The 18,955-nt window shown below is 36.6% G+C and overlaps 1 protein-coding gene across 19 annotated transcripts in view; it reads left to right on the forward strand.

The window, feature by feature from the left end:
* ATP2B2 (ATPase plasma membrane Ca2+ transporting 2) overlaps positions 1–18,955 on the forward strand; it is a 411,395-nt gene that overhangs the window by 311,652 nt on the left and 80,788 nt on the right. For 12 of the 19 annotated variants that reach the window (XM_027664917.1, XM_027664918.1, XM_027664919.1 and 9 more), the window contains 5 exons: positions 2,132–2,389; positions 3,366–3,491; positions 9,335–9,460; positions 12,780–12,872; positions 18,727–18,768. In XM_027664917.1, the coding sequence (XP_027520718.1) occupies positions 2,132–2,389; positions 3,366–3,491; positions 9,335–9,460; positions 12,780–12,872; positions 18,727–18,768 (645 nt within the window). Of the gene's footprint in view, positions 1–2,131; positions 2,390–3,365; positions 3,492–9,334; positions 9,461–11,209; positions 11,243–12,779; positions 12,873–18,726; positions 18,769–18,955 lie in introns of all 19 variants that reach the window. The other 7 variants (XM_027664926.1, XM_027664932.1, XM_027664928.1 and 4 more) reach the window with 3 other exon arrangements.

Here is an 18,955-nt window from a genome sequence, read left to right on the forward strand (position 1 = left end):
TACCACAGCATAAATTATCAGTAAGCCATGTGCAGAAATCAAGGCCTTTCAGTGGAAAGTCTGCTACAGAATAAAGTAAATAAATAACCCCCAGTGGAAATGCTCAACACCACCTTTATTGGCCAGTCTGCATGAAACTGGTGTCAGTCAACCTGGACCAAGGGATCACCATGGGAAACAACACCTCTTTGCACTTTATTACAAACTGGACTAAATTTTAACCATCTGAAAAGGAAATAAAGTCAGTCTTTGATTGTGGCTGGACAAGGCCATGTTTCTTTTGTGAGAAAGAGAAGAGGAAGTATGCTCTTAAGAGACAGAATATTTATAATACTTAATTCTAAATCATATTGAATGAAAAATATTGATAGTGAATTCTGATGTTATATTTGCCAAAGCAGAATTGCTTGTACTAGGAAAGCACTTAACACAAACAAGTCAAAAGTGAAACCACTGATTCAGAAAAGGAATCTAAAATCTAACAGACCAGTGAAGATGATTAATGTTGAACAGAGCAAAGTTGATTAGTGCTTCCCAAAAGTAACATTCTGCTGAAGGAGGAAATTGCAGATTTGACTTATAAGTTGCATTTTCCACTAGTGTTAAGTAGCTTAAGGTGCTGAATTTACAAAAGGTTACTTAATTTCTTTCCTGAGTGCTATAAAAATGGTTTCTTTAGCGAGGTTCTTGTACTTCATGTGAGTCATCAGTCCAAGGGCATCCCTGGTAGTAGAGCCTCTGCTCTTGGGAGTGGGCTTTGCCTTTCACTCAGGTGAAGTTGAAATGCAAACTGCAGAGAACTTTGCCAAAAACTTCATTTATTTTCATTTTCTGCCAGGCATTTCAGTCTCATCTTTCTTCCTCTGACTTGTGGTAATTTTGTTGTTGTTCATACCCAAGTGTAATTACTCAGCTGGTTAAGGAATTATGATGCTTTTGTTACCGGGAAGTCTTTGTAACTCAAAAATAGAAATACAAATTGCTTGTTAATTCCCTCTAGTGACAGGTGACAAATACACTGAAATTAAACCTTAGTCATGGGTGGAAGCCACACGGTTGCTAAGGTACTAAACTCCCTGGTACTTAGGGAAGGTGGAAAAGGGATGGCAAATGTCCACCTTCCTGAAAAATGAGAAGATTTCTCCCTTGGTCCCTCAGAGTGGGAGTCTCTGCTGTTCAGGCTGAGATCTCCTCTCTCCATTGGTTGGGATATCTCTGGATTGAGTGATTTTAGTCCAATATTTCTTTTATGCCTTCTGTCATTAAGAAGGAGAGCTATGTCAGCTTTGTTTTGTGGATACTATTTAGGCGGTCTCTTTAAATTTTAATTGCATCTCGGAAATAAATAATTAGCAGATGTGTATAAAGTAATTCAGAATTAACAGTTTAGAATATAGAGTGTATTTTTTAATAATGTTTTACTTGTGACAGAAATAATGTACTTTCAGTTCTATAAGTATGCACTATTTCTCTGGAATATCTGGAATCTTCTTCTGTAAGCAGGATTGATGAATTTATATTAGGCCATTATTTTTACCCGGTGTTCCCTAATACACTGAAATAATTACATATACTAATACTAATATATTATACTAATATACTTAGTTCATCTCAGTATTTTTTTAACAAGTGTTCCTTACAACAGTGTTTAGTTGAGAACATTTAGAAACTGCGTTGAAAATTATTTGTTGAATCCCTTTTAATTTAATTAGGGTGAGGAGGGGTTAATGTTAATTTAACACCATTGCCTTGCATTGATTAATGTCTTTCATTGTATAATCCTTCTTGCTCCTTTCACTAAGTCATCCTTATTTCTGCAGACGCTTCGTGGCTCACATGGAGCCATCAACCTTTCTATCAAACAGCAGAATTTGTGCTTTATTTTTCCATTGGTTTAGTTTGGGTTGTTCAGCAGAAAAGTTAAAAGAACTAACATTTCTGTTGATTTCTTTTCTTTCTCTTTTCCACAGACATCTCTATTTGTGCTTTCTCTCCATCCTGCCATATTTCATTAGAGGGCAGTACCTGGAAAAAGGAGTTCCATTCCTTAACCTTGTTGTCATTTCCCAGCAAGTTTTCCTCGGGATGAACCCGCCCTTCCCTGAACTGATCCTCAGCCTTGTCTTTGCAGGGTGTGGTACTGCAACAGGAGGAGCTGAAGATGAAGGTGAGGCTGAAGCTGGCTGGATTGAAGGTGCTGCCATCCTACTCTCCGTTATCTGTGTTGTCCTTGTCACTGCCTTCAACGACTGGAGCAAGGAGAAGCAGTTCCGTGGGCTCCAAAGTCGTATTGAGCAGGAACAGAAGTTTACTGTTGTCCGAGGTGGACAGGTTATCCAAATCCCAGTGGCAGAGATAGTAGTTGGGGACATTGCACAGGTGAAATATGGTAAGTTCTATCAGCTGGCTGTCTGCCTTTATGGGCTTTATTTCTTCTCCTTTCCCTTTCCAGCAGGACAGACACACTTCATGGGAAGTGATTTAAAAGACAGGGTTATGGGATGTCAACATTTGCATGGCAAGCTAACATTTGGCTGTTAGGGTGAAAGGAGAACCTAATATACCTGCTGTAAAATTGGAGTAGGAAACCAATTTTGTTGTTGTAATCTTCACTTTTTACTGGCCAGGACAAGAACTGTTCATACAAAGGTAGTTCTCTTTCATGAAGGATTTTACACTGTTTGAGATGTTTGGGTTTTATTCAGTTAGGAATAAGAGGAAGTTTTTTGAAATGCTCTGTAAAAGGTAATTGAACCTCTGTGCTCACCTCACTTAATAAGCTGCTCCAGATCCAGGTGGATCCTGTAAGTTCCCCCAGATCAGATGCCTGATAATTACATGTCATAGGGAATGCCCTGTGCTCCAGGGAAGTGGAAGACTCTTGCAGGAACTCTGTGTACTCTGTGTTTGTGTGACATGGTATTTTCCAGCAAAATGCCAGTTCTGTCAGCCATCAAGTTTCTCCTTGACTTATTTAGGGTTTCCTGAGAGGGGAAGGGGAAAGGGCAGCTTGACTGTTTATTAGCCACTGTTAATTCCTATGAAGTCTGACAGAGAAACCTTGTCATGAAGAGCACTGCTCCTGCCAAACCTCAGTGATTAGGATGTTCATCCTAGGCTAAATGTGAGGCATCCTGATTCTCAGACAGAACTAAGCAAAAAATACTTGAAATACAAACGTTCTTCCCTACAACATTGCAGTACTATGGCTAATATGGACAGAAACAGTAGCAATTCCTTCACTTTTGCTTTAATTTTAATTCAGTTGTTGTTAATTATGCTTTTATAATTAAAATACTTATGTAATTATAAAAACCATCTTACTAATGCACAGTGGTTTTCCATTGCCATGCTCTTACCCAAAGGTGATCTCCTACCTGCTGATGGGATATTTATTCAAGGAAATGATCTTAAAATCGATGAAAGCTCCTTGACTGGAGAGTCAGACCAGGTCCGCAAATCTGTTGACAAAGACCCAATGCTGCTGTCAGGTAAATCATCGACGAGTTATCTTGTGTGCTCTGCTTTGTCCCTGTTTTGTTTTGTCTTCATTTTCCATGCCAGGAGGTTTTGGTAACCCAGACACAACGGATATTTCGGTCACAGGCCTGTCTGTTTGTCATTTAAATGATGTTGTTGTTTTTTGATGGAGTGCAATTATTTCTGATCAGGATACTTGTAAAGACAGAGAGCAACGAAACTTTTTCAGGGGAAAAGGAAAGTATCAAGTAGGGAAATAAAAAGTGTTTTAATTCTTTGTATGTTAGTTTTAATTTAACCATTGAATTTCAAAGCCTTTAAACACTTCTTGTGTATAGTAGGTAAAACAGAAAAAGATACAATGCATTTAGAAGCAACTGGATATACTAAACCATTTTGAGCTTCACTCCTGTGATAAATTCTAGTTATTTGTAATGTTTGTATTTTGAAATATAATTCTATACAGTAAATCAGTTAAACAATATAATTTTTTAGTACTAATAGGTCATTTTTCAGTGAACTCCAGCTGGGATGTGATCACAATATAACAGCCTGCAGACATGTAACAATCATCAATGTGTTATAAACTGAAAAAGTCCTTTTCAAATACTCTAGTTTCTTTACTATAAGGAGAGAAATTTGTTATTATGTGTTTAATGCAGAGTTAAATTTTTTACCCTTTATTTTTCTTATATCATTATGGGGGAGGTGTAGAATTAATGTGATATTTTACTTAACACTGCAAACACTTTTGTTCCATACTTACCCTAATAAATTTTGACTCCCACCATGTTAGAAAATCCCTGGACTCTATTTGCTTAGGAACAGAATTGATGATTTGAGATTCTGTCATGGAAGAAATTACCTTCTTCCATAGACACAGTGCAGGATTTAATCTCAGTGCTGATGCACTGGATATTGTTACTCATCCAAAACCTTGGAAACTACCATGATTTTAGGGTGGGTTTGACCTGGTTTAAATATTGATTTCCTATTTAATGCTGAACTAGACCTGTATTTTTATAAAACTTGTTTAAAGAAGAATCCCCAAACCAACCCCCTGCAAAAGCATCAAAGACACCCTATATTTTCCTCTTATCTTTGCACCTGAAGACATCAATAAGTTATCTGAGGGCAGACTTTTGGAATTAAGACAAATATTGTCTGGATGTTACTTGCCATTTTTCTCCCTATAATCGTGTGCTGGAAATGAAAACAGTTGAGGTTTGACAGGAAACATTTGAATTACAGCCACAATTTGTTTTGTGAGTCTAAATTTAGTGGAAGACAAACACCCAGAATTGGGAAGTATTATTTTCACCATTGGCACCTGAAAGAGTGTTTTTAATATTCAATCAGCTTCAATGACATAATTAAACTAAATGAGTTTCTGTGCTTATGTCCTGTTTAATCATTCAGATAGTTGTTTGCTGTACTTGGGAAGCAATTCTAAGAGTACAAGTGCTGCCTAAAACAGATGGTTCATTTCCATCTGGACGTGGCACACGGGGCACCACCCAGAAGGGCAGCAGTGGTAATAAAGGCCCTGATGTACCTGGAACCAAAAGAAGCAGCTTCTCTTCTATAGTTCCACTGCACTTCTGGCTGGAATATTTCCCTTCTTTTAGTTCATCAGCAGGAATTTGCATGCAGGGTGCAGCACAAGCCACTGCACAACATCTTTAGCTTAAACGAGACTATGGTAACGTTCCTTCTCCACGGTGAGTGTGGACATGTATCAACCAAGAGGTGAAGGCAGCTTGGGAACCAAACTGCTGCTCATCTTGAGCCTGATGTGGCCTTTAAATCTGGTACAGTTCAAAGCTGGCAGAAATCCACCAGTCCTAAATAAAGAAGTTTTCAGTGGGAGTCTCAGTATTGCACACACTGCAGTATTCTGGGGTACCACTTATTCTATTAACACTAAAAATACCTTAGGAGGCTTACTTCTTGCACCTTTTTCTCCCAGTTATTTCGATTAATTTGATGAAGGTATGAAGGAGGTGGATAAAGGAGCTCACCTAGTGTAGTTCTACTCAACTGAGGCTGACAGAACATAACTTCACCCTGACTGAACTTTTAGCACTGTCTGGTTCCATCAATGTGCAACAAGGATTTGAAAGAAAGGAAACAGAGCTTAATCAAGAACAAATAAACCAAAGATATCTCTTGGTTGTGGTGCTTTGTTAGGTCTTGGAAATAAAAAGGAAGCTTAATTAAGGAATTGGGCCAGATATTGCCTGGAACAAAATAGTTCTGATTCAATCTTAATTCCCTACCAGAAAACCCAGAAAATATTTTGAGCAGAATTTCAGAACCAAGCACCTCACTTAAAAAGTTCTGAATTATTTGGATATATTAAATTATTTGTAGATGGGAATTTTTATTTTTTCTGGAAAACTCCTTTTTTTCATAGAGGATATTGTGATGGTTGGTTCACTTTATTATTGACTTCAGTTGCCACTTACTAATTGCAGTGACTGAACCAGTTGTTTAGATGCCCATAGAGAATTTTTGTTCCCCAAAAGTTTGCTGGAAGTAAGAAAACAGTATCAAACTCACAAACTGGCATGTTCTGCTTTGCTTTTCTTGTTTTTTTTCAGCCCTCTTTCCAATCTATTACACCAGTACTATTATTAGATTTGGGAATTTCTGAGTCTTATGTTTAGTTGAATTTTTGTCTGAAAAACATGTGCTGCAATAGGTTCCTGATCCATCTAATCTGTTTCTCTCCTCCCTGGCTAAACTAGTCATCTTTTTCCATCTTGGAATGTTCACCTATTAAGTACTCTGCATGTTAAAGAATGTATTTTACTACCATGGAGTCTTGAGAGGGAAAGAAGTCAGTAGAATAGTTCAACAAGAAGTGTAAATACAAGGTTATTGTACAGATAAGTGAAAAACATGCAGCCATTCCAGAGTTCCATTTGTATAACAATAGCTGATTGAAGTCACCGAGCCTAATTGTGCATCCAAATTAATGTCATTATAATGCCATTTAAATGGTGACATTGCCAGGCAGGTGGAAGGAGGTTCAGCTCTTTGCTTCAGCTCAGGTGGTGAAGAATTTTTCCGTGGTACTCATGGAACATAATCTGGTGATAAATTAATACCTGCTCTAAACCAAGCTTTTCTGTGCACCTCGACACTTTTGCAAACCTGAACATTAAGAAAAGGTTCAGAAAGGTATTTCTGTTAAGGCATTTTTGCCTTTTCCAGGTGTGCATAGGTAATGCACATTTGAAATGTGGGTGCGTGTTTTCCTGATAAAACTGGTTTTATAGCGTATGTTATGTGCTGAGATAACAAAGAATATGGTTCTTAAATGGGATATAAAAGACAGAAAAGACACTATTATATTAAAAAAGGTAAAGACTTGGGTTTTTTTAGGGGTAACACAAGGTAAACCCAGCAACTGAATTATGTCAGAGGATGTCCATCAGGGGGGTGTGTGACGTTTTTGGAGGATATTTCTGCCCACCTTTTCAGTCCAATACAGAAGAATATTCCTTAGAACAAAACAGAGCAATACAACCAGCAAGCTCTTAATTAAAATGTGTTTTAAATAGTGACACATCCTAAGGGAGGTTCCTCTGAATTTCTGAGTGAAGTTTCAGAGATTTTCTGTTTTGACCGAACCGGTACAACCAAGGCTGGGCTGGATTTTAAAGATCTTTTCTGTTCCTTTAGGCTTGAATTGAGCTTGGTTTACCTTTATTTTGTGTGGCTGTGCTAATTTGTATGTTTGTGATGTTTTGCTGAAAACAAAAGACTTCTTAAGGAATCAAATTTTATCTCAGAAAGTTATGGGAACAGTTCTCAATGCACTGAAAAGATCTGATGCTTTTTTTGTTGTTGTTGTTGTTTTGTTTAAATACATCTGGCCATTAGTGCATTTTTGTTTTTATTTGGCTTATTACTGCTGAAATTTTCTTAGTGTTCTGATGAGATATTTGTGCTCTCAAATTAGGCTCAGTGTTGACAGATGTTCTCTCTAATCTGTGTTTCTGTTTTCCTTTTAAGAACATGGGAGATTTTGATTATTTAGAGAAAGATATTTTGATTATAAATAGATAGTTGCATTGCTTACTATGTTCTAGCACAGCAACTTATTGACCACTACTAAAAAAATGGAATTTTAAAAAAAAATGTGTTGCAAGTGTGTGTGTATACATATGTAAAACATTGATCTGTTTAAGGACACATCCATATATCCTTCCCTTTTTCAGCTTTTGAGATAAATCAATAAATTTGTATAGATGAGAATGATTTCAATATTTTTTTTAAAAAAAGGGAGAGAAAAAAGGTTTTTCTATGGCTTTAGTAGATCTGAATGCCTGAAGGGATTCTAAATGAGAAATTAATTGTATTCTTTTGAGTGAGGTGAGGATCTAAGGAGCAATAAGTTAAAACCCAACAAGCAGTACTTGATTTTTTTCTCAAGTCTTATGGTTTGTGTGTTACACTCTTATTTTTTTAGTTTCCAAACTATTTCTTCACATACAGGAAAGAGTATTTAAAAAAATACCCAAGCCCAGTAAACATTCACTCCTAGTTTGCTCTGAAAATTATTGCTTTTTCTCTGTGCTCTCACAGTGCCTTACACTGAACAGATATAACATAATTTTCTACTAATAAAGAATAAAATATAAAGTCTATTTCAATTAATAGCTTCATCTATCAGAAGTTTCTTGTCATTATATATATTCTTTTCACCCGTTGCATAGGAGCACTACAGATCAGCTTTATGTCTTTTAAAATTCACTGCCTGCTAAGGACACGTCACTTCAAATATTCGAATATTACTTCAATAATGACCTTTCTGTCACTTTTTGATGCCATCCTTGGTGTATTTGTACCTGTGACACGGTGACAGGGTTTTTTTACCGAGCTTTTAGTAACTGGCCTTAAATACATGTGATAACAACAGGTTGTTCCATTTCACAATTTTTTTTTTTTCAGAAATAACCAGTGTGCAATTGCATTGACTGACCTTTTGCGAATCTCTGTTATAAAATTTTTCCAAAGTGTAAATCAAAATTTTTTTGATCAGAAATTTCTGTTTCGGTGTGTTTCCACAACCCATAGCTAAAGGTTTTTAAGAGGGTTTCCATTATCTGAGATGCATCTAACGTTTGAGTCAATATACTAATAAAAGCTATAAATAATTTATATAAAATAAAGTAAAATATATTACTCATAAGGAATTTACTTAACATTACATAGTTAAACAGAAAAACTCAATGTCCCTTTCAATTTGATTTAGACCAATAGAAATCTCTCACACTGAATTTGTTTTCAATATTCTTCTTGCTATTTGGGAATCTCCTGATTTAAATCAATATCTCCTTAAATATTTTTTGCTGTGTTGATTTCTCAAGCGTAAAGCCGTAAAATTGTCTTCAAAACTATTTTTTCCTATGCCTAAAAGTCAACCATAACTGAGAAAGATGAGAGAAATTGCACATATTTTTGTTTTGTTCATGCAATTGTCCAGGCACTGTAATCTTGACTGGAGTCCCTGAGGGATGTTTGCAGAACTCTGGAAAAAGATTTCCAAAGTTACAAGAATTAGCTGTGTGAAGCTAAACTATTATGTTCCAAGAGGTAAACTTGATTACTGACATTTCTTTTAAAAAGGGAATCTGATGTGTTTGGTTCATGGATGTGAGGCCTAAAGCACACTAATTCTTGCTTGAGAGTAATGTACAACAGAGATTGTTTTAGTTATGTAGTTATAATTCCCTCAGTATAGATTTTTAAAGTGTAACAAATAGCTCTTGGTACTATCATAGATGTCTTGCCTAATTTTATTTTCTTGAAGTTGTATGTAACTTATAATGTATGTTTTCAGGTACCCATGTCATGGAAGGTTCTGGAAGAATGCTGGTAACTGCTGTGGGGGTGAATTCTCAAACTGGCATCATCTTCACTCTGCTGGGTGCTGGAGGGGAAGAGGAGGAAAAGAAAGACAAGAAAGGTAAATTCCACGACACATAAGGATGCTCCTAAGAAATCTCTTGGCCTTTGTGCAGCCAGAGCTCTCCTCCATTCTTGACAAATACATATGATTTTTAAAACTTCCTTTTTTTTTTTTTTTTTTGGACACGTTTTTACCATCACATGTCACACAGAAAAACGGCAGAAGCTGTTAACCAATAAATACATTGGATAACAAGATGTTTTTCCAGTGTGAAATTGCAAACTCCCAGTACATAATTAAATCCAAGGGGATCCATGGGCATGCTCCCTTTGCCGTGGCTTCTCTACATGAATCCATGCTCACCTGCAGTTTGCCAGGGTTTGGCTCTTGTGCATTTATATCTATGTAACTTTTTTTTTTTTCAGGAAAAAAAAAAAACCCTCTTGGCCATGGAAATAGCTGCTTAGAGTTTCAAAAATAAAATAAAGATAAGATGTGGTTTTTTGCTAGCCCAGCTGTTTAATGTCAGTGACTGACTTTAGAGGCATTTTAATTTCTTAAGGTGTAAAGGTCAAGCTAAGAATAGTAAAAGACCAGAATGTAGCAGTAAATGTTAGCAGACAGTTTAACTTTCATCAGTTAATGAAATCAAGGAGCCTCTTTAGACTTTTCACCTTATTATAATGTGATGTCATAATCTACTGCTAATTTATGGGTTGCACACTGAACAGAAACATGGTTTAATGTCTGTCCTTTCCAGTTTTTGTTCACAGTCGTGTAAATTGTTCTGCTTTCAGAATTTCATTCCAAGTCCGTCCTGAGAATATTTACCTTTCAGACAGAATTAAGGGCCAATGAATATGGGGTTTTTAGATATTTCTGCTCTTTCTAGTAGGTCTCCCTATTAATAAAAATAAACAGTCATAGCTTTTCTGAACATTCTACTTGGTATAGTAGAATAGGATATATAGATAGGAAAGTAGATAGGAATATAGATAGGAAAGCCAAATTCATATGGTTTTCATGTCCTATAGCTTCCATTTCTGAATATATTCAACAAGGGGCTGCCATTGGCTCCCTGTTGCTCTGAGGAAATCACTTTTTTACTTAATGAAAGACCCTGTGAAACGTTTACCATTCCATTTCTGCACAGAAATGCCCAATTCCTGCAAGACACGGGGAGTTCTAGGAAAATTAAAGGGAGAGAGACTGAAAGTACAAGTCTTTTAAGTCAGGCTAGTTTTGAACAGTATCTTAGAGTTTGTTCTTGCTGTAGGAGAAAGGCTTCCATACCTTTTGAGGTCTGGCAGCATCTGGTCTGGTGATGTCTGGGGATGCTGTAGGTGAGAAGTAGCAGCTTCAGTCCCTCTCTGATGATGGTAACTGAGCTCCTTGGTTTAACTGGGCTGGACTCTGGATGTTACTTTGCTCAGGACACTGGTGGTTCCCTCAGGTTTCATTGTGGATAGCCTGAAGAAACAGGGAAAAAGAAATCAGGGGTGGCAGAGTAACAGAGTATAGTCATAACTCACAACCCAGGGACAGAGATTTTTACAGAGACATGTTGGAACTTTGGATGCAGCCACTGAATCTAATATAGAAAATATAATCAGAAAATTCCTTCATGTTTTCTGGTGCTGCTGGCAGCTTTGTGCTCGGGCAGAGCTGGTTGTGTATGGAGACCCAAACTCAAATAACATAAACCTACAATTCTCTGAAATCCTGCCAGTCATAAGTGCTTGTTTTACTCTGTGTGGGGTGTGTGCTTTTATTGTTCATTAACATTGTGTAAAAATCATCATTCAGGTGGGAAACAGGAGGATGGACAGCAGCTGCCAGGTAGAGTAAGAATTGTACCATATCAAACAGAAGGCTGAGGCTTTTAGCCAGTGAGCTTTGGTGCAAATCAGGGGTGAGCCGCTGATTGAAATAATTGTCTTCGAATCAGTCAAGTTTAAAATTAAAGAGTGATTTCGAATCAACAGGATTGTCGGTGGCAAATCATTTTAGTGTGCATGCATCGTTGGTGTTGCAAATCTTAATGCTGAGTTTGAATAATCAGCTATTCTCCAGAAGTAAATTACAAAGTATTAAATGTTGGAGTCCATGATTTGCTGGGAGCAGTTCATGTTGTGCTGGTTAGTGTGGGCATCCGAATGGAATGAAAAACAAGCCCGAGCAACAAAACCACTTGAAGTCATTGGCATCACAGTAATGAAATTTGCAATTGAAATTTTCATGAATGCACTTACCCAGGGTGTTTTTTTAAATCCTCTCTGCTGTTTATTTTCTCCTCCCAATTTGTCGTTTGTAAATAAAATCAGACCATTTTTCTGGAATAACAACCCAGTACGGGGTCAAACAGTCCCTGTGGGGCAAGTGCTGAAGAAGTTTGAGAGTCTCAGTCAGGATTCATTGTAGGACTTGTGTTCTGTTGTGAGCAATTTACCAACAGAAACAAAACAAAATTAGTTTTACCTGTTATTTGTAGAGACTAATTTTCCCAACTCCGGTATAAAAAACATAATAAAATGATGAAATATTCCTCTAGTTTTTCACTTTCCTGTTAGGAAATATTTCTTGACCAATTCCTCTAATATGTGGATAATTACAGAAAACAAAAAGTGTTTGTTTTCTAATACTTTTTTCGTTTCACCACAAACCAGGAAACATGTCACATCCATTCTTTACATTTAAAATAACTCATTATTCTCCCCAGGGCTATATTTGCCATTTCCATATAAAGGACAAGAAAATTTAACGTTTCTACTCAGATCAATGTGCATATTAACCAGGTGATGGCAGGTCATAGACTGAGCACATGTTAGACTGGAATGTATGTCATGATACATCATAATGTGCAACATTATATAAAACACAAAATACGTAATGTTTAGTACTGTGTAGTAGTATGTACATATATGGATACAATGAATATTTTAAATGGCTATTTTAAAGATACCCATGTATTGTGTAAATTAATTAACTCAAAAGGAAACATTTCAACCATTTTAGTGTTTGCATAACGTTGTGCTAAAATACAAAAAAATAACACATAAAAGGACTAAAGCAACTACACAACTACACTACTGTGTAGTCAGTTATCGTCAACTTTTACTTTGTTAAGTGTTTCTTATTTATTTATTATTATTGTTATTGTTATTATTTCATGTTTGAGTTTTTACCTTACTTTGTAACACCTTTACAACGCTATTTTGCTTTTGAAATTTATGTTAATTTAATTTAAAACTGTTTGATTTTGGAGAAAAAACCCTTTTTTTTTGTTCCGCGTGAACGTTCGTTCATGTTGTTGTTATTATTTATTATTTATTGTTGTGTTGTTTTTTGTTTCTTTTTATTCATTATTGCTCAGTAGATTCTTCCCATCCCTCCTCCCACCCTCCTTCAGCCACAGATGGTGCAGCAGGTGCAAATGCCACTGATAATGCAAATGCCAGCTTAGTCAATGGTACGTCACTACCCCCGGCCTGTCTGATTTGAGAGATTTCTCTCCTGACTGTGTCACATTCCCCCTTCCCTCACAGCCTGAACAGATGTTGTGTGTGCCTCTGATTCCCCTCTGAGAGATCCTGCTCCCTAAATTCTATAGTAGCTTATCAGAGATGCCCCAGAGATGCCCCAACTTGATTCCCACCGAATCAAGTGTGGCAGAGAAAGAAGTAGGAGTTGTGGTCTATTTGCCATTAATTAAAACTGCAATAAAAGGTGCAGTTATGCAAGGCTGGCTTCAAAACTTTTGAGTAGATTCACGTGAATTTTCACTGTGAAGCCCTTTAGTCGTTTCTCAGCATAGATCTGAAGAGGAGCACTGTGATAAACGCATTATATCCGCTTTTCCTCTGGTGTGGCACTCTCACAAGTAATCATATAGTCTCCAAGTAGCTCTGAGGAACAGTGCTGGGATCAGGAATCTGGCTAAATTCCAACTAACACTGTGTTAGGAACAACTTTTGCTGCTTTGAGCATCTGTTCCACGAGCAACTGAGAAGTTTTGTGGATGTTTGGGTATGCCCTCAGTGATATCCTACTAAGCCTGCCTGTATTTACTTAAACCAAACTCAAATATTACTGTAGTCCATTTTGGCTGTCTCTTAGTACAGGTTCTTCACCCTACTTCGCATGCAGATATTTCAGTATCTCCTAATAGTCTAATTCCACTATTAAATTGAATTTAATGGGTCAATATTAGTCTAGGCATCAACTGTATTTTTCTGCTAATCAGATACATGAGTCTTTATTTGCCATAGAAACCTTTCCCTCTTGTGCAGAGCCAAAAATACTGACAAAAGTAACTCTACTTTTTATGATGTTTGTGATAGAATTTTTTTTCCATGCAGGTCAGCAGTCATTGCATAATGCACATAAATGATAGTTTCTGACAGAAATACCAACTGCTAAACAAGGACTAAGATGTACTAGTGCAGTGTCTTATTTAAAGCAATTACACAGGAAACATTTGAACCTATTTTTAAATATTTTTGTTATAATTTAAAGGAAACATATAACCAGATTTAAAACTCTACTCCTGCACAATCTGGAAAATTAGGATTTACAGTTCCTACATCTCATTGCATGACAGAAATCTCCATCATCCTGGTTCCAGATTCCTCAGGGTCCAAGAACCTGGAAATTAATGATGAGTGCTTCATTCTTCATTAATGTGAGGGCAGTGAGGCCCTGGCACAGGTTGCCCAGAGAAACTGTGGCTGCCCCATCCCTGGAAGTGTCCAAGGCCAGTTTGGACAGGGCTTGGAGCAACCTGAGCTCATGGAAGGTGTCCCTGCCCATGGCAGGGGGTGGGACAAGGTGATCTTTAAGGTCCCTTCGGACCCAAACCATTCTGTTATTCTATGATGGTTTTAGGATAATTTTACTTATGAATGTAAAACAAACATACACATACAGAGTCTTCCCTCCCTCATTTCCATTGGATCCTGCTGTGGTTCTGCTCAGTCCTGTAGAGCACTGAGTGAAGCCCCTCTGAAGTGCTTTGCTGGAGGAGAACCAGTGCTCAGGAGGTACAGGATGAACCCTGTTCAAACCCAGCTTTCAGCAAGCTGGAGTTGCCTGGTAAATACCTGTTGTGTTTGGCCTTAATGCCTTGAACCTAATAAGGAAATTGAGTTCCAAGGGATATTAAATCAGTGTCTGAAGTATGTGATTTCCTATCCTCTCTCCCAACAGAAACAATGGTTACTGTCCCTGTTTATCTTGGAGTCGAGAGATGCATCCTCACTGCTTTTCAGTGCCCAAAGGGTAGAAGGCAATTTTTTTTGTGCAGCTGATTTGTTCTGGCTTGTGAGATGAGGCAGTTCAATTCATTCTGCACATCTTTAATCAACATGGTTGAGGTGTGATGAAACTCACCCACAAATCCAAAAAATCCAGACCCATATCAGCTACTGCACCATTTTACCTAAAGTCTAATGCCTTTGTGTAGAAAATACCATCAAATAAAAAAAGCAAAATTATATACATGAATAAGTATCAAGCTCAGGAAATGTTTGTTACTTGAAAATCAACCCATTACCATTGCAGATAAAATATTTTTATTCTTAGTTGTCAATAGACAATTGACACAAAAAAAGGTGTTTTGTTTTCAATCAGTAAACCTATAGTGATAAATTCATATAGTTTGTGACACAGTCCATGTATTGAAGGAACTGTTATAAATTCTGTTTTGTTCTAGGAGTTGAGGTCAAAATATATCAAAATTGTTGTTGGTCTCTTTATTAAAACTATGAACAATATGCTCAGTTTTTAAAGGGTTACAAGTTTAGGTTATAAGCAGAGCAGAAAATTTTGCAGAAAGGTAGTAATTCAGGAAAAGTCACCTAATTTTAGAATATTATATTTAGTAAATGTAATTTTAAAAAATGAAAATCTGGGAAGCAGCAATGACTGTTTACAGCTTGTTTATCCCAAATTTGATTTCCTTCCAGTAGAGCAAATTGCCCCAAATTTGTTTTCCTTCCAGTCGAGCACAGCCACCTTCCTAAATCAGGATTTCCTTGGTGGGTTGTTTGGGTTTTTTTGGTATTTGTATTTCAAGGAATTTTCTACCCTAAATATGTATTCAGAAAACATAGAAACGGTACAGAAATACCATGCCATACACAGAGAAATGTCTCAGCTGAAATATTTTGTGTCTCCTGTAAATCCCTGTGTATGTACTGAACTACTGTTCAGTTCCTGCAAAGCAATTTGCAGTTTTCATGTATTTTAGAATATTTCCTGAAATTTTAAGTGAAGTTATTTAGTGAGTGCAGAGAAGAAACAGCTAACATTTTCTACTTGAAAGAGTGGAATTAGACTTATTCTTTTGTAATGAACCCATGTTTTACCAATACTTTGACTCTGCCATCTCCCTGCGTGGAAAAATTCCTGATGATCCACGTCAGACTCGTTTGATGTCCCTTTGCCCCCAGATCTATATTTGCAGCATGTGCCTGTTTTTCCTTGCTGCAGAGTATAACTGGCTTGGCACAACGAGGGCTCTAACTCATTTTCTTGCAAGATGAGACATTTTGGAAAATCACGGTAGTATTTTATACTTTTTGTTCCATCACAGCACGAGAACACAACTCCATTCTTTTCTTTGGTTTATTCCGAGCACTTCTTCCAAGTTACAAACAATTTCTGATGCCAGCAATAGGTCTTTGTTATTTTGTCCCACTGGCTCTTCATAAAGAGCTGAGGGAGGTAAAGGGGAGTCTTTTCTTTGGAAGTAAAAACTTAGGCAGTAATGATGCTGTGAGTTCTTTCCAAAAGCCAGAAATTGTAGTAAGGCAAAGACAACGTGCATAACATTTTATATTCAAACTCAAAACCTTCAAAACAACTGCAGAATACAAGTTATATTAGGAGGCTCTAAATTCCATTCCAAATATTCTGATTTTTCATCCTTGCTTAGAAAAGCGATAAAAATAAACTCAGATTTCTCCAGCCCAAACACTGTTCATTTTACTTATTATTCGAAAGGAAAAGGAGGAAAGATTTGCAGAATTATGTAAAAATATATTCTATTTTTGAGATGTTTTCCACATAATATTAATAAAATATTAATAAATACTAAATATTTTAAATGTTTCTAAACCACCTCCAAAATGGGGGAGCATTTCTGGTCCTGGCACTACCTGAAAGGAGAAAGGATCTCTCAGCAGTAGTGATTCTATCACCTCTATTTCTGTCTTAGTTTCTCCCTTTGTTCATAATTTATAGCAAAGTGTAGCCTTAAAATTCTTTGGAACAGAAGGAAATAAATCCTTTACAGCATTCTTTTCTTTATCATAGCCACCCAAATGGCCTATTCTTTGTTATTCTGTCCAAATAACGGAACTATAATTCTCTGTGATGACTTTCCCCTCCATCCCTCAATAACCTAAATGCAGTAGGGTAAGAATATTAAGAATATATTTTTTAAATACCTAAGTTTACATTGTTGTTAGTGATTCTTTATTTTGTGTACTGGTGTTTTTACATCAATTGATAATTATGACAACCCTTTTAAATAGCAAATATCAAAGTTACATACTTTGATTTACATAGAAAAATAACCTCTGTTCCGGCTTTACCAGTTATGAAAGTCATGTTTGGGTTTTGGTGGTGGTTTATTTGGGTTTTTTTTAAAGTTGAAGATTCTTCAATTATACTTCAAGGTTTTGAATTGGACTCTGCGCCAGGAGCTCCAGAGCAGGACATGGAGCAGACTGTCTGCTCTAAATTAATATTTTCCAGTTCCTAAGGAAGGCTTTATGCTCTAACCAGAAATCAGAGTCTCCAGAGACGTTTTATGTCTTCCAGTAACTTTATTAAAACCCCTTCTAAGTAAAATAGCCACTAGGCAGGTACCAAATCCAACTGTGCACTGTACGGAAAGATTTTATCGGGAATTCCGCTGTGCAAAGGAACTTGGTTTAGTTCACAGAGTCGTGTCTTGAGCCAAAGCATAAGGCTTTGGAAGACAGATACTGATGTTTTAAAAGTCGTGTTTTAGCCAAGGTGGGGATAGAATCAGAAATATGGACAGGCAGTGGGTGGTAAATGCTTTCCTCAGTGATTCAGCTGAGCAGCGAGATGATGAAAGGTCGCGAGATGTCCTTCCCTCGGCTGCAGTTCTGGGCTTTGAAGTTTCTCCATGTGACACTGGGGCCTGTTTGTGGCAAATTTATGACTGATTTGGCCACTTTGGATCTCTTTGTGAGAAGGCTGTTTTTAGTGCTCTCCCATTTAATGAAAAGACAAACGTGCAAGAAATTCAATTTTGCTTCTATTTATTCCCAGTGGAGAGTGAAAAAATTCATATATGTGGAAGTCAGAAGGGCAAGATCTACCTGATGTCACATTTTTTAATAAGTTCTAATGATACATTTCTTACTAGAATGTGACAACAATCCTGTAAAGGTGTTTTAACCTAATTTTCCTTTGCATTATTTTTTATTGTGCGTTATACATAACCACAAAAATAGACCGTCATCCATGCTGATTTTAATATTTGTAAAACTTTAATAGTCTGTTCCATAAATTCATGTATTACTGTGGAATTTCATAAGGGATCCCACCAAGAAATTTGGAATATATTTGAAAAGTTTTAGTTTTTATTCTGAAACAAATGACTAAGGACTTTAGTGTAGTAAAACTGTATGTAGTTAAAATGTTAAATTGGAAATTACAGATGCACTTGGTAGATCTTTCTTTAGGATAAATCTGAATACAGGATGAACCCCTGGTACTTCCATTTACAGAAGTAATTTGCTGAACAGTACAACCAATTCAGGAAGATATAATTTTAAAATCATATCTGATTTACAATTTTATTTATTTTTATATATATTAACACTACTATTTCTCTGTTGTCTCAGTTTGCTAAAATAATGAATTTGATTCTAGAATACATTAAGAAAGTCACACTCTATGCTGGTGTACCACAATTATACCTGCCAATTTTTTAACTGCCAGCCCTCTGAAATATCAGTTCAGGAACATTATTCCAATTCAGCTTTCCACTGGAATCTCTTTATTAGTTTCACGCTCTTAGATAATGCAAGTTCCTCAAAAATATGTGCTGAATATTTAGTATTTAACATGTTAAAACACTAACTTTGACTGCAGTTCCTTGGATGTGCCCAGCTAAGTTAGCCATGCTTCTAAGTGAACATATGGAAACAAGGGATCCTGACTAAGTCCCTGTAATGTGTTCGTGGCTTTTGTCTGCCCATTTTATTTGAATTCCCATTTTCATGTTCTGTCTTGGGTGAAGATTGTTTACTGTCTGTTGTCTGTTGAAATTTTTCATCATATAGGCAAAATGCAGGATGGGAATATGGAGAACAGCCAGAACAAAGGTAATCTTCTTTCATATTAAGGAGGTTGTGGATTTTATTTTTAGCATGTAGTTCAATTCTGTTCAAAAGTCAAGTGAAACCCTGTGATTTGTGCTTGTGTGTGAAAATGGCCCTTTTGTTCCAAGAGAATGTTAAAAACCAAACCCTAAACAACCAAACCCAACAAAAAAACCTACCAAAGAGATTG

The sequence above is a fragment of the Corapipo altera genome, unplaced genomic scaffold (assembly GCF_003945725.1).
Source record: "Corapipo altera isolate COAL_440 unplaced genomic scaffold, ASM394572v1 124, whole genome shotgun sequence".
NCBI lineage: Eukaryota > Metazoa > Chordata > Aves > Passeriformes > Pipridae > Corapipo > Corapipo altera.